At 36.9% G+C, this 14,610-nt stretch overlaps 1 protein-coding gene across 1 annotated transcript in view; it reads left to right on the top strand.

The window, feature by feature from the left end:
- MID1 (midline 1) overlaps positions 1 to 14,610 on the top strand; it is a 237,114-nt gene that overhangs the window by 192,903 nt on the left and 29,601 nt on the right. The window contains exons 3-4 of the mRNA XM_059493366.1: positions 1,081 to 1,176; positions 13,522 to 13,629. Of these exons, the coding sequence (XP_059349349.1) occupies positions 1,081 to 1,176; positions 13,522 to 13,629 (204 nt within the window). The remainder of the gene's footprint in view (positions 1 to 1,080; positions 1,177 to 13,521; positions 13,630 to 14,610) is intronic.

Below are 14,610 nucleotides of genomic sequence, written 5' to 3'. Positions count from 1 at the left end.
GAATAACAACACCAGAAAACACACACACACACTCTCTAAATGTGGGTATGGAGGTGGAGCTGGGGGAGGATTATACAAGTCAGGTAAGTTAATGGCAGCTGCAGGGGCTGAAGTGATAGAATAGATACACCAGAGGGAAAGTAGTAGTGTGAAGAAAAGAAGGTCATTAATAAAAGATGAGGAGGGTTGAAATTAATGAAAGTTGTGCAGAGATCCTTGCAGCCCTTGCCAGGAGAAAAGCAGAGGACTCACTCCTGGTATTCCTGTTCAGTAACTCCAGGAGTGGGTCAGAGCTGTCACAGACCTGTGGGTGCAGGGAGGAGAAGGGAAGGCTGAAACATTTGTTGTTAGATCTCAATCTCCCATGCGATTGCAGGGAGCCAGGATACAGCCTCAGATCTGTGAGCTGGAAAGGACTGTGCTCCACCACAGCTGCAGATATTTATGGCAGATATAATCAGTTGATAAACACAGAAACGTGCCACAAGTTCTCTCTTAAGAACAGTTAGTGAAGGCAGAGTTTGTGAGCAGGTATTTCATTCTTATCCATAGAAAGGATGTTTGTCTTTTGAATTATTTATTAAAAAATATAACTCTGCTGAGCTAGGGAATAAAATTAAATAGACCAAAATCTCCCCATCATTTCAAAACCCTAAGAAAAAAGTGCTGACCAGTTCTGAGACCTCAGTTAGCAGCAGAGTTTTAAATTCAGATGTTAAATTGAAAGAAGGAAATAAGGAGTAAAAAATGTTCTCAGTTAAAATAAATATTTATTTTGGAGAAATGTTCTTGCCTTTTCTGATCTTCTCCTTACTCATTTTTTTCCTCTTGAATGAAACTAATTGCTTAATCTAATTATTATTAGGTCCTTAGAAAAGCTGTTTTCCAGAATTCACTCTTTTCATGGGCTTTCTTGCTCTCTTGTCTTGCACAGACAAAACATCTAATCTAATCAAACATGTAATGGAACATATCAATATGAAAATCTCATGTTCATATCTGTGTAATTTGATTTTTCTAATATTCACCAAAGTATTAAAATCTTTGAAATGTTTTTTTTTTTTTTCTTTAATTTTACAGCAAAATTTGGAGAGTAACCTCACCAACCTTATTAAGAGGAACACTGAACTGGAAACTCTTCTGGCAAAACTCATTCAGACCTGTCAGCATGTAGAAGTGAGTATGGCCTCAATCAGAAATTCTTATAAACCTAATTACATTCATTTCTAGCATCCAGGAGCAAACATTTAAACAAAAAAACAGACAAAACCCCAACAAAAATAAATAAAACCAAACAAACAACTGAAGAAATTAATTTGGATAATGGCAAACTTACTTAAAGCTTTTTCACTGATAAGTGGTATTCTCAATACAGATAACCTCCTTTACATTCCTTTCTGTCCTGTTTTAATTATGGTGTGTTGCTATGGCCTCTACTGCTACTATCCTTGAACACATCACTTACTACCTAACATTTGTCTTTCTGGGTCCTTTGTGAAATAGAGAAATATTTACAGGTGGAAAATGAAAGCAAAAAATAGGAACTCCCAGATTCCCAACCTCATTTAGGTTTCTGTTTAATGCTGCTTTTGTTTTCTTTTTTTTAGTCAAAATGAAGTACCTAAATACATATCTGTACTCAAATGTCATACATGAAATATATTTCTCTTCCAAAGAAGACAGGTTCTTACAGGCCTTTTAGTTGCTTTGCTTACATATTCCACTCTGACAATCAAAAAAAAATCTTTAGCAGGGTGGGATCTGAACCTATACTTTCTCCCCTAGAAAAGGTGAAAAAAAGTTCACCCAAAAAAGAAAAAGCAAACAAAACCAAAACAAAAAAAGGAAACAAAGTCAAGAAACAAGCTAACCAACCAACCAAAGCCAAACAACCCCCCTGTTCTTCCAAAGAGATCATCTTATCTATGTTTGTATCTGCTCCACTTCTCTGGAGCCTCGCCAACTTCGCAGAGCTCAATAAAACCATAAAAGTCTACCCACAGTATGAGACATTAGGTGGATGGTTTAATTCCTTTATTTAGGCACCAGTGACACCAGGCAGAACAGCTGGAATGGCATTAGTGGGAATTGAGAGACAGAGATAAGGCACAGTTTGTTCCTCTGCATCTAAAGCTCCGAGCAAACCCCATGAAGCAGATGGGCTCAGGACAGCACAAAGCCTCTTCTTCACTGGTGGCCTGTGTCCAAGATGTGCTAGAGCTGAAAAACTTGAAATTGCTCCTCAGTCTTCTTTGCCTTTCTGCAACATTTTACCAGCTCTATGTTCAGTGTTACAAGAATCCAACTTGCTCAGCCGGTAACAGATGCGCTACTGTCCCTGGAGCCCTGGTTTAGAAAATTTCTCTGTAGACATAAAGCAATTGCAACATAGTTGTTAATGAATTCCTACCATGTTTTATTCATCAAATTAGTCTAATTAGCATTTAAATTAGCTAAATATTAAGAAATGAGTTTCAGTCAAAACCTTGGACCTTGGCCGTGCTGGAAATTGGGCAAGTGGGGATGGGGAAGTAAACTTTGAAGTTATCTCTGATTCTCAGAGCCCTGTGAAAATTTCAGATATGATGTGCATATCTCCAGCATTGGAGAAACTGTGGCTTAGATAGATTTTTGAAAAGTCAGTACATTCTTTCTCTTCTTGGTTGTTGAGGAGAGAAATTCAACCCAATACAGGAACCAAATTGAAAATTAAATGAAACATTATATTGGCTAAAACATTAACAATGCAAATTTAAAATTACAAAACATTGGGAAAAGCTTCCAATTAATGTATTATTTTTGACATATGAACCCACTGAAATGTTGAAACTGAAAAGGAAGTTAGTTTTACAGCAAATGCTTTCTTTTTTCATTATTAGATTTATTACAGGTAATAATGTAAAATACATTGTACATCATTTGTAAACATATAAAAATATAGGTAGTAAATTTAAAGACTTTTGTTACCTACTTTGATTTTCCTTAACTAATTTGAAATCATTTTGATTTAGATTTTGGGGCCTTTAAAACTGGTTAAAAAAAAAAGAAAAAGGAAATAAGCTTCCAGTTTCAGATATAGTTTGAACTTCGTAAAACAAGGAAGGAAAGGAAATTATTATTATTCCTTGTATTAAAATTACCAAGACTTTATTCTGATATAGATAAACTTTTAAAAGTCATGCTCACTAACATTTATTTGTAGCTATAAACAGTTACATTTTTTAAGCCTTTATCATGTCATAAGCCAAAAAATTCAATGTTACATGAAAAATTAAAAAGGAATGTCTTTTTTGGTTTGATATGGAGTGAAAACTGATGTGTCCAAAAATGAATGGAAAACAGGCTCTGTGTATTTTGAATAAATTGATCCTCGCCAGCCAAACCAAATGTTGCCACAATGCCACTGTTTCTCATCTCAAGTGAGCAGTCAGTGGCTTCCCAGGAACCAGCTTTATGGCAGATTGGTGATCCAGCCAGGCATCCTTCCCAGCTGTACTGTCATCCACAGCAAAGGCCAAATCCCAATCTCTCTATGTTTTAAAACTCATGCTTATTCCTTTCTGAAACATTTATTTTCATTTTTTTCCCCATGAATGCACAAGGACTGATCAGTGATGTTGATAATCTGGAAGCTGGAGGCCTTCCAGCCACTGGGGAGGGGTATCTGGTTTGGCCCCTCATCACAGCATTGGAGACATAAATCTTGCCAATTTCTGGATTGGATGGAGGTTATCAATTTGTGACAGGATTTATCTTGATGGAGAACCTGATCTTGGGAGCCTCAACAAGTTCACTTCCAGTCTTGCATTCCCATGTGTGATTCTGATCATAACAGCAAGAAAATCTTTGTGAATAAATCAAGCCAAACCTTTATTCTTTATTACTTTAATTAAGATATAATATTAAGCATTTAATAATAAAATAATTTCAGTATATGAATGTCTACTTTCATGCCTAACATGGATTAGTTTATTTGCTTATGGCAACAGTTTTTAAAATTCCATTTTCTCAAAGGGAACCACACCCTGACATGTGATTGCTTGAGACTATAACACTCTTTTCTGTCCCAAACCATTCTGTTTGTTCAGGAGCATGCTGACACACTTGTTCTACTCATCTTTCAGACACATCTCTAACATGTTTTTCATTTTACACTAATTTTTCTGTCTTTCCATTCTCCCTTCCTCTGTAATCCTGTCTGTCATTCCTTGGTTTTGCAGAAAACCCCGAAGGCTGGTAATCAGCGAAGCTTTTTTTTCCTTCCTTAGAGCCCATGGCAAATCCTCAACCTCATACTTCTGACCTGGCTGCTTTCTGCAGAGCACCCCCTGGCCCAGGGCAGCTCTGCTGCTCGCTCTGTGCAGGGCAGGCACCTGTGGCTGCCTCCCCTGGCACAGCAGGGTGGGCTGCATAAAAAGATAAACTGATCATTTATCATGGGATAAAACAGACCTTTCTCCACAAAAAGAGAGAATGGAATAGGAATGACTGCTACTTGGATATGCATTTCTTTGTAGTCCTTATTCACAGCATTCATACTTCTGATAGGATCTGTAGAAAACTATTTTAAGAGCATTAAAAATTGTCTTGGATAATTTTATCTTTAAATTTTCTGCAGGGGCCTTGTACAAGTCTTCCAAAAACAGTGTTGTAAAATCGGGATTGGCAGGCCCAGGATGAATCCCTGGGTGTCAGCACCCCTGTGGCCACCCCAGCCCCCTCCAGGTGTCCCTTGGTCAGGGTGTCCCTTAGCACTGTGTGGCCCTGCCTGTGAGCACTGCAGCCCTGCCACCCTCCCCAGCACACCCACCACGTGCCAGGTGATGGGGGCTGCATCCTGCTCTCCTGGCTCGGCCTCTGCTCAGGATTTAGCCCCTTCTTAGCTGAATCAGGGGAGGATATAATGCTGTCGGTGTTTCTCTGACTGACAAGGTGCTGTGACACAGAAAGTTCGCTTCTTTGTCATAATTTCCACTCTGCGACTGTGTGAGGTTTCTGCAGAAAACTTTTAGACAGTGGCATTCATTGACATAAGGCACAAATTTGGGCATGAGACTCTTATGCCAGTTACTTTGTTTCTAAGCAATTTGAGTTTTGTTTTTGGAATTTTTTTTCTCATCTCTTTTAGGAAATGCATGATTAAATGTCTGTTATATCGTGAATACCATAAAGCTTCTCATCTGTTAGACAGAAACATAATCTGAACTCAGCTGGAGGAGAAATTGGAGCAATTATCTAGGAGGGAGGAGAAAGGAAATAGGTTTTGCTTGCATCTGTATCTCAGTCTTTCTGCTTGTTTTGTTTTGTTTTGAATTCACCAAACGTCATAGGAAGCAGATTCTGGACAACACTGTAAAATAATTTTGGGTTGCATAAAGAGGAGGCGTTTTCCTCTGGTTGTGTAACCCTCTAAGTGCTGCATCCTTTTCTCTTTGTATGTAATAGAAATGCTCCATTTCCAGCTCACTTCTAAAGATCTGCTGCAGGCAAAATCTCAGTGTAAAGTTCCCAGTAAAAAACTGGGTTTGTGAGTGTCAAATGGTGTTTTTTATAGTCATGTTATATAATCACATGAATAAAAAGTAGTTCAATGAAAGAACCTTTATTTCACTGGCACAGATACTCAGCACTCACACTTATCACATACATTTTACATATCAGTGTAAAGCAGTAGTGCAAAACCAATGAAGAGAAGATGGCAGCACCTAAAAATCCTGCTGTTGCTATTTTATTGCATGGCTGATAAAAAAGAAATTATCCAAACAGGAAAATTTAATAATAATGGAATGTTGAGTTTCTAGTAAGACTTCAGTGACAAGATAGCTCCTTCAAATTTTGCAACAAAATGTCTCCATCAATTTTTGCATGGCATTTCTGTTCCTTGAGAGACAGTAAAATCAAAACTCAGCTGTCAATACAATTCTCAAAGGACCCTTGAAAAATAAAGAGGCTTTGTCTGTCACTATAAAAAACAGTGAGTACTCTGTTTTCACAAATTTTCATGGTACTCACTCCTTGAGATTTGGGATTATTTTTGTCAAAACTCAAGTAAACTGAGAGGTTCTCAATAGGAAAATTTAGTTAGAAAGCCTGTATGTAAATCCCCGTGTCTGAACTGCAGTAAATGGCCTTCAGAGTAATACTAAGGCTTTGGAATAAGGAATCTACTTTGCTGGGGATTTTTTTCCTAGGAAAGGAGCAATGGGTTAGGTAAGTGTTTACCATCACTGTGGAATATGTGTGATAATTTGGAAAGGAACTCCACAGAAATTTGTTTATTCCTCTGCCCCTCTATCTTTCACTTTTGTGAAGATGTTTGTTCAGCAGCTACATTTATTGGCTATATTTAAGTGCTAAAAGTAAATGGTATTTTTTGATTTTCTGAAATAGACAGAAAAATATTATTTGAAGGAAATTAGGAGTTCTCACTCTCAGTAAGATACTAAGAGCAAACCTGATCATATGCATAAAATCTTAAGATGGAGTTTACAGCATTTGTTTTTTCCAAGACAGTTTCTAATGAGAGAAGGTACAAGAGACTTTCTCTATTAACATTATTTTGATTAAGTATGTGGCATAATCTATTTTGACTTCTAATTACTTTCATTTTACTTTTAATTCCACTCTCATAAAATTTGATTTCATTCAATGGAAATCTCAGGTAAGTTTAGTCAGTGTCTTAAATTTATGTAGCACCAGAAAAGAGAAACTTCAGAAATAAAAACTGACAAAACACTGCATAGCATATGGTGATACAGAATATTCATTCAAGGATGTCCTAAGTTGCATGCCTAGTAAGCTGTAGCCTAGTAGTCAAATACTATTTCCCTAAAGAATTATTAAATTTTTTTCAAAAATTACTAATTAAATGTAGAATTGGTCCTATGCAAATATGGAACTGCAGAATTTATGCATACATTTTATGTACAGATTAAGCACAAGCTGGAATATGTTATTACACCTACAACTGTTTTGTACCTTCTGTAAATTGTAGTTGTAGTTATGGTAAGAGGTCACACAGATTGTATATAAACTAATAGCAGAGTTTTTCACTGCTTGCCGAGGTGGCCAGTCCTGATTTGCTGCACCTCTCCCTTTCTCTCATATCCAGATGTTCAGATTTTTGATAGACTGATATTCTTGCAAGACTTTGACCTTAGACTAGTAAATGGACCTTAGTTCACTATTAGCTGGCAAATTAATGCAGCAGGTAATATTTTGTGCCTGCTATCAGAGACTGTAACTTTTCAGTCAAAATGTTGTCAATTTATGGAACCTTCTATCTCTGAGTCATTTATCATTATGGGAACAAAATACTCTTAAATTCCTCCTTTTCCTGCCTAACATAAACAGCTAAAGAGCAACTAGAGATGCAGGGAGGCCACAGGCACTGGTCCTCTTGTGGGCATGTTAAACACTGGGCTAAAGACCCTGGGTCCTGGATGACAGTTAAAGTATTGAACTATTATTTACAAGTGCACTGGTTTCAACATAATGAAAGGATGGGCAGTCCTTTGAACTTCAGTGATTATTTGATAGTTTTTGTTTTTCTATCCCACATAAAACACATGAAGAGGAATATTATGCTCAGTATGGAACAAAGGCTTAATGTCAGCAGGAAAACCTAAAACAAATAAATAATTAAATATTGTTCAATTAAAAAGTATTTTCATTATTTAGGTTTAAAGAGAGGTCTAACAGAAAGTGTAAAAAAAGAGTGAAAATAATCAGATTCTTATAAATATTTTTTTCCCCATGAAATTCTGGGGTTTTTTTGTTTTAGGATGAGACTGTAAATGTCACTAGAGGACTTCTAGGTGTCTTGCTGGTTAGGTTTTCACCAATGTGCTTCAAAGTACAGTGGGACAAAAAACTTCTAAACAATATTTTAGTAAGTAAAATGTGTACTTCAGTCTTCTAAGAAAGGTTTACTTTTAGTCAGGATTGGGGCAGATAGTCTTATCTGCTGGACCCAAAGTGGTTTAGCTCTCCTGGCCTAATCGATCCTTCATTCACAGAATTCCTACGTAGCCAGAGTAAGATGGAATATTTTTGCACTGACCTTTGTTTAACCTGATCTGAGACTGCCTCTAAACACAAACACAGGTCTCCTGGTTAGAGATAGATGTGGAATGCAAACAAAAACAAAGCCTCTGGCACACTTGAAATGGAAGATGACCTTTTTTTTTTTTTTGCACCATTTCAAACTAAAAAATTTATACTCAGATGGCAAGCTGATTAATATCACATATTTCCAAAGGCATGGTTTGTCATCACAGATAAAATCAGATTTATGTTTAGACTAGGGAAAACCTGAAAAAGTTATTTTCCAAGAGTTCTGCTTCTGCTCTGTAGAGGACTAAATTGAACAACCCATAACATCAAACATGAAATAAAGGAAGTTTGAATGTATGACTCTCATGCCCATAAAAAGAAAGGGAAGAAAATTTTTCATAAATGTTCGTTAATGATTATCCTTCTCCATTAAATAAATAAATTACATATGGATGATGTGAAAATAATACTTCAATGTATTCTGGCTCTATGAAAAAAAAGTTACTTACTTTACAACATGGAGTAAAATAAACAGGCCTCTCTCTTTAAGAGAGTATAATCCTTTAATTCATCTAGGGACACTAATCCAAGCAAATGTGTTCCACATCTCCATGGCAATGAAGAAAGTTTTCCTAGAGTAAATAGGTATTGGCCATTATATGTAAAAATTTTAGGTTTTTTTAATCTCACTTTCTGGGTTTGGTGCAAGAAGAAATTGAGGCTCAAATCTAAAGTGAAGTATGTGGCAATGATGCAACAGGTTTTGAGTGGAATCATTCCATTTACTTTTCTGATATTTTTGTCTTCTTTTGAGTATACAGTAATTATTGTGAGTATATAGTCATTCTATAGCCATAGTATATAGTCATTCTATAACTATCAACTCAAACACATAAAGAAAAATTCATACCTCTTCTTTACCCGTACAGCCACAGTTGCAAAGAATTTATTTTTTAAGAAATTGAAATAATTTTTAAATCGTGACGCTGAAACTCAAATTCATATCTCAATTTTCAAAGATCAGACTCTTTCTACAAAATACTTTCTTCCATTTTGCATAATCAACTGATGACTAGGAAATAAAAATTGCTCTGGTTTTGATGAATTTATCATGGAGAGCATAGCCCTAAAAAGCAGACCCCCTCTAATTTAAGATGTCTTATTTTGCTTGTCATTTAGAGATTGTTTGCCAAAAAGACACATGAAGATTTCAACTTGTGGGGAGAATTGCCTCACTTATAAGGAATCTCAGAGGAAGAGTTTTGCTATTGCAAGGAAAATTCTTGTGAGACACCAAAAATATCCTTTGCTTTAGTATATTAGTTGAGGAGGTTTTCATGGGTATGAATCCAGCCCTCTGATTCTGTTTGCCTTCAAATTAACCATAGAAGCTCCACTGTAACCTCAAATCTCTAACCATTCTGTAGTTTTGTGATTTCCCAAACATCTGCTGGGGACTTTGAAACCACCACATTCATTTTCTGATGAGCTAAGCTGCAATTTAACTCAGGTCTCTGAAGATGAAGCCTGGGAAGCCTCCACAGAGAGCAGAACACTTTCCAAATCAGTTCTCAGCTTGTGGAGCTGGGAACAGCTGGCCTGCTCTCCCCTTTGGGCTGGGAGGGCTGCTTGTTTCCAGCTCCCTGACAGACATCTGAGGAACCCCCATTTCTCTTCTTTTTTTAACTACACCTACTTCCTGAGGCAAAGGGCCACAGTCCCTATCCCTATGTCTGGAAAACCTGGAAAGAAACCTGAAATTTGTAAGGTTGTTGGGTTATTTCAGTAAAGTATTTGAGGTCTGTGTGTGTTACAGAAATGGGAATAAATTCCCCACAAAATCAGGACAACTAGAATCTGTCCTTCTTCTTCTTTTTAGATGTCATAGTTCTTGCTAAATCATAAGGCCTCCTAGTCAATTTTAACTGGCATGGAAAAGAAATTTATAAAAATGATACCAATAAACCAGAAAGTTTTAGGTTCAAAGTATTTCTGGACATGGATGTTTAAGAAACCGGTTGATGCCAAAACTAATTGTATTAATAGTGAATTTTTCCATAGAAAGGTGTCACCAAGTCTAGCATAAAGTCTCAGACAACAGATACCTCAGATTAAAGAATCAACCTTCATCTTGGGTGGAGGGAGCCCAGACTGAAGTCAGCTCTCTCTATGATTTGGAGACTTTCACAAAGTGTGTGACACAGTCACCAGACTTTATAAGGCAGCTATCAGTCTCTTTTAACAAACTCCTTGGAAAGAGGGCTTGTTTTTTAATGTGGAAAAAATGTAGAATGTAAAACCTCAAATATTTTCACCAGACAGAACTCACATTCCTTAGCCAGCCCAGCTGGAAGTTGTTGTCAAGGTCGCTGTTTGTCAAAGGGCTCAAGCAGAAGGAAAAGCCTCATTCTGTTGTTTTTGTAGCACCTGTACAGTGGAGCCCTGGTCCCTGCCTGTGGCTCTTTGGTCTGACACATGACTCCTCAGGAACACACAAGTAAATACTATTTAATGGTAATCTCACAAATAGTCCCTTTAGGGCCACAGCTAATGTAGTGCACTTAAAATTAGGCATGTGCTCAATTATAAAGTTATTATTGAATCAGAGGCTTTGGGGGCTGAAAATATGATTAAGGAGTATTTCAGCTTAAGAAAAGCCCCTAGATTAAATGTTGAGGGATTTTTTTCATATAAAGCTCAGACATATCGTATAATTTTAGAATATTACTTTCATTTTTAACAAGCTTGTCCAAGCTATAAAGTTGGAAATGTCTTCAAATGGTGTTTAAAAAGAGTATACTTTTAAGATTTCAAAGAAAAAGAGAAGTCTGCACTCAGTGCATTAAGAAATCCAGAGATTTTTTCCAAGCATTTTGTTTTTCTTAGTCTAGACCTTTTAAGTTAAGATCCAATTAATACATTATTATTCAAATCAACCAGAGTATTAAATGAAACAATGTTGACTTAGCCTTCCTGTAACTTTATGTTTCATGACAGTTATCCCAAAAATTAATTAGATCTTCTTGACAAAGCAAATCGGTCATGTAAGTGGTGCTAGAAGTAACACTTTGAGTGGAAGCTACTCAAAAATCCCATCAAGTGTTACCATAATGAGGTGCCAGGAGTGTTCCTGTAATTAAGTGCTGAATTTGGCTGTGGCATGGGCTGACCTTGCTATTGACACAGGAGCTGTGCCCACATGCAGTGGATGTGATCCCTGCCCGGGCTGAGCCTGTGTAGGCTTCCCTGATCTTCAGTGGAATTTCAATGCAGTAGTGAGCCTGAAGTCAGGACTGGGAAACCAGTGCATGGTACAGCTTGTTTTAGCAGCTCTGCAGAGTTTCATGCCAAAGCAAGATGTGTGATGCAGCTGAGGTACTGGGACAGCAGGAACAAAGGGAATAGGAGGGACAGTGCACATTGACTAACTTTTCTAGGTTATCAGTGGAGAGACACTGGCACTGCCAGAGGCTTTGGGTGGGCTGCTTCATGCTGTCTTTCCTCATGGACTGTGGTGAGAAGCCAGGCAGAGCAAACAGCAAATATAAGGAGAACCATGGGCACCTAAACCAGCATAATAGGAATACCTTCTACATCTTCACCAGCACTTGCAGTCACATCTGACCCCTTCCAAAAACAAATGTATTCTTTCTTTATAATCTTGATGTCTTAATTAATAATTAAGCCTCTAAAATGTGTAAACAAACTTTAACTTTATGAAGATTTCAGAAAGATAATCCAAAACCTTGATGAAACAGGTCTTTATAAACAAGTCCTCTCTTTGCCTGGAGGATACTGTATATTTCACATAAGAAGGTTATTTGTAAAATTGGTTCTGGTCCAAATTTAGCATTTGCTTAAGCTTAATGAGCTCTGTAATGTGCTTACAGGAAAATGCATGTTTAGACACTGTTGGAAGGAAAGAAAAGAATACTGATGCAGAATCATGGGCTCATCAGACTGAAGGAACAATCAAGGGGTGCAATATAGTTACTTGTCACCTGAAAGTAATCCCTGTTGCTGTTCACCACTGACTCATTATCCCAGTGGGAAGGTGACATGGCTGTGGAGGCAATTAGCCAGGGCTGAAAGCTGCTTTACCTTCTTACCCTCTTTTAGCAAAGTGCAAATGGAAACAGAACTCTGAAATGTCCTTTTTTTTTTTTTATTCTAGACATGATTAGAACTTTTTACCTCTTTTTCTGAGTGTTTACACATATATGTAAGATAAACATGCAACTGCTGGATGGGGAAGTATTTTCTTCTGGTTCTTGTGGTTGTATACAGAATGTTGACTTGTCACTGAAAAAATCAATCTCCTTCAGAAACAGAACATATTCATCTGAGAACCCAAACTTTTCTAATCCAAGTTTTCTTCTCTTTTTTTTTCTCTCTCTTTTTTTTTGTAACAAAAGTCAGCACTTTCTACAGAAAGCTAATATTTGTGAGGGGTTTTGGACTAAAAAGATTTCATTTTCTCATATATTTATACTCTAGAAAACTACATGAGCACATTATTATTTTGTCCGATTTGTTGCTGAGGTAAAGCAGGAATAATTAAGACAGTCAACACATGTCTTGATATTGTCACGTGGATCTTTGATCGTTTGAATCTCTAAGGAACCAATTTGTGGATATATATGGTATCAGTGGTTCACTGCCCTTTCCAGTGAAAGGACTTTGGATCATTAAATGCAGCTGGAAGGAGATACTTTTAAATCCTCCTAAAAGGACCCAGTTGTTCACTTCAATGTGAGTTAAGCTGTGATGCTCATTTCTGTAGAATGATGCAGATTCCTAAGGTTTCCAGGATTTGAAGGAGAAACTAAATAAATCCATCTTATTTAATTTGGCTGAAAACTAGTAATGATATATAAATTATGTTTATAATTCTTCTTCTTCAAGAGGACCAAGATACAAATGGTTGGAGGATGAGAAAGCACTTGTGGGAGTCATCATATGTGTTGGGACTTCTTTCCTCCTGGCATTCTTTGCTGACAGATGCTGGCAGCAGCAGCAGTGAGAGGAGATGCTGCACCAGGTGGACTCTCTGATCCAGTATTTGTGCCCTTGAACACGCTGGTGTTCACTGCAGTGCTTTGCATGGCTGCAGACCATGATGTGTGAGACACCTCCTAAAGAGACCCCGCTTCTCACTGGTGTGTGTTAGAGCTGACACCACTCAGTACTCACCAAACCAGACTTGCCTCACTTGATTTAGAAACACCTGATTATTTATTTGCAAGTCCTGCCTCCTGCAAACAATTGCAGTACTCATGCAGTACTCAATTCAGTACTTCGCAAAATCCAAAAGAGGGGACTGAAAATAAAGCAGATTATACACAGAAAGGAGAAAAAAAATGCCAAACCAAATAATTTAGAAAATGCGGTTTTTAAATTTGAAGGTGGAAAAGGAAAATGTAAAAAAAAAGGAAGTTTTGCTTATCATAAGGTTTTGCTTTGTAGGTAAATGCATCCCGCCAAGAAACCAAGCTGATGGAAGAATGTGACCAACTCATTGAAATAATCCAGCAAAGACGGCAAATAATTGGAACCAAAATCAAAGAAGGAAAGGTAAAAACTTTTCTTCTTTAGATCACAAGTAGGTCAACACTGTTTCCTTTTGACTGCAGCTTGACTGCAGATATTATTGGTAGAAATCTGTAAAAGTCCTTATGTAGTTCTTGGCTACTGACTGATACTTTCATGTAAAGAATTAAATCCTTGAAGACTAGTACTCCAGACCTCAACTGTTTATTGGCTATTTCTCTTACTACAGGTGATTATGGATTTTAAGGATAAAACCAGAAATTTTGTCATACTTGGTAAATGACTATATCCCCTTAATGTTTCCTTCACTCTGTTATGTGCCTGACAGTATTTCCCCCATAGTGTTAACTTTCACAAAATGTCACAGCATATAGAATCATGTCTCACAACTATCTTCTTTTTTTTTTTCTAGGTATTTTATCTTTTTATTCAAATACTATCACACTAATATTTTGTTCCAGTCATTGTCATTCATGAGGTTATGAAATCTTAACTTATTTACAAAAAAAGATATTCAAAAGTGTGAAAGAAATTAAATTCGGTGTACATTTCTAATTCCCAAAGTTCCGTGATTATTAGTAGCAAACACATTGAGCAGGAAAAATCTCTGATACTCAAGTTTCAACATATTTTTCTAGCTAACTGTAAACTCAGAAATGCATTAGAGTTTAATTAATGTTTTTATTTTCTAGGTGCAAGGTATTTACTGTTTAACTCCTAAAGTAACTAAGTCAGATATTCATTCTTCTTGTGTGGGAAAAGCTCGGGAAAAGAATGAAGTCAAGAGCAGGTTAAATGGTTCATGAGGATGTCAAGATATTCCAATTAACTTGAAATGAAAACTCTGTAGGCAAGGGCTAACTTAAACACGTTTGAAACCACAGGTCCTGTACACTATGTGAAAAACCTGAATTTCCTCATGCTGTTAACAAAATATAATTCCCTTCAAATAAAATAGATGGCCTTCATTTTTGTTTCAACTCCTTTTCTCTATGCAGAGAGACC

Source organism: Ammospiza nelsoni, chromosome 2, assembly GCF_027579445.1.
Source record: "Ammospiza nelsoni isolate bAmmNel1 chromosome 2, bAmmNel1.pri, whole genome shotgun sequence".
In the NCBI taxonomy this organism is placed as follows: Eukaryota; Metazoa; Chordata; class Aves; order Passeriformes; family Passerellidae; genus Ammospiza; species Ammospiza nelsoni.
The sequence above is the reverse complement of the archived record's forward strand: the minus strand, read 5'-3'. Positions and strand labels throughout refer to the sequence as shown.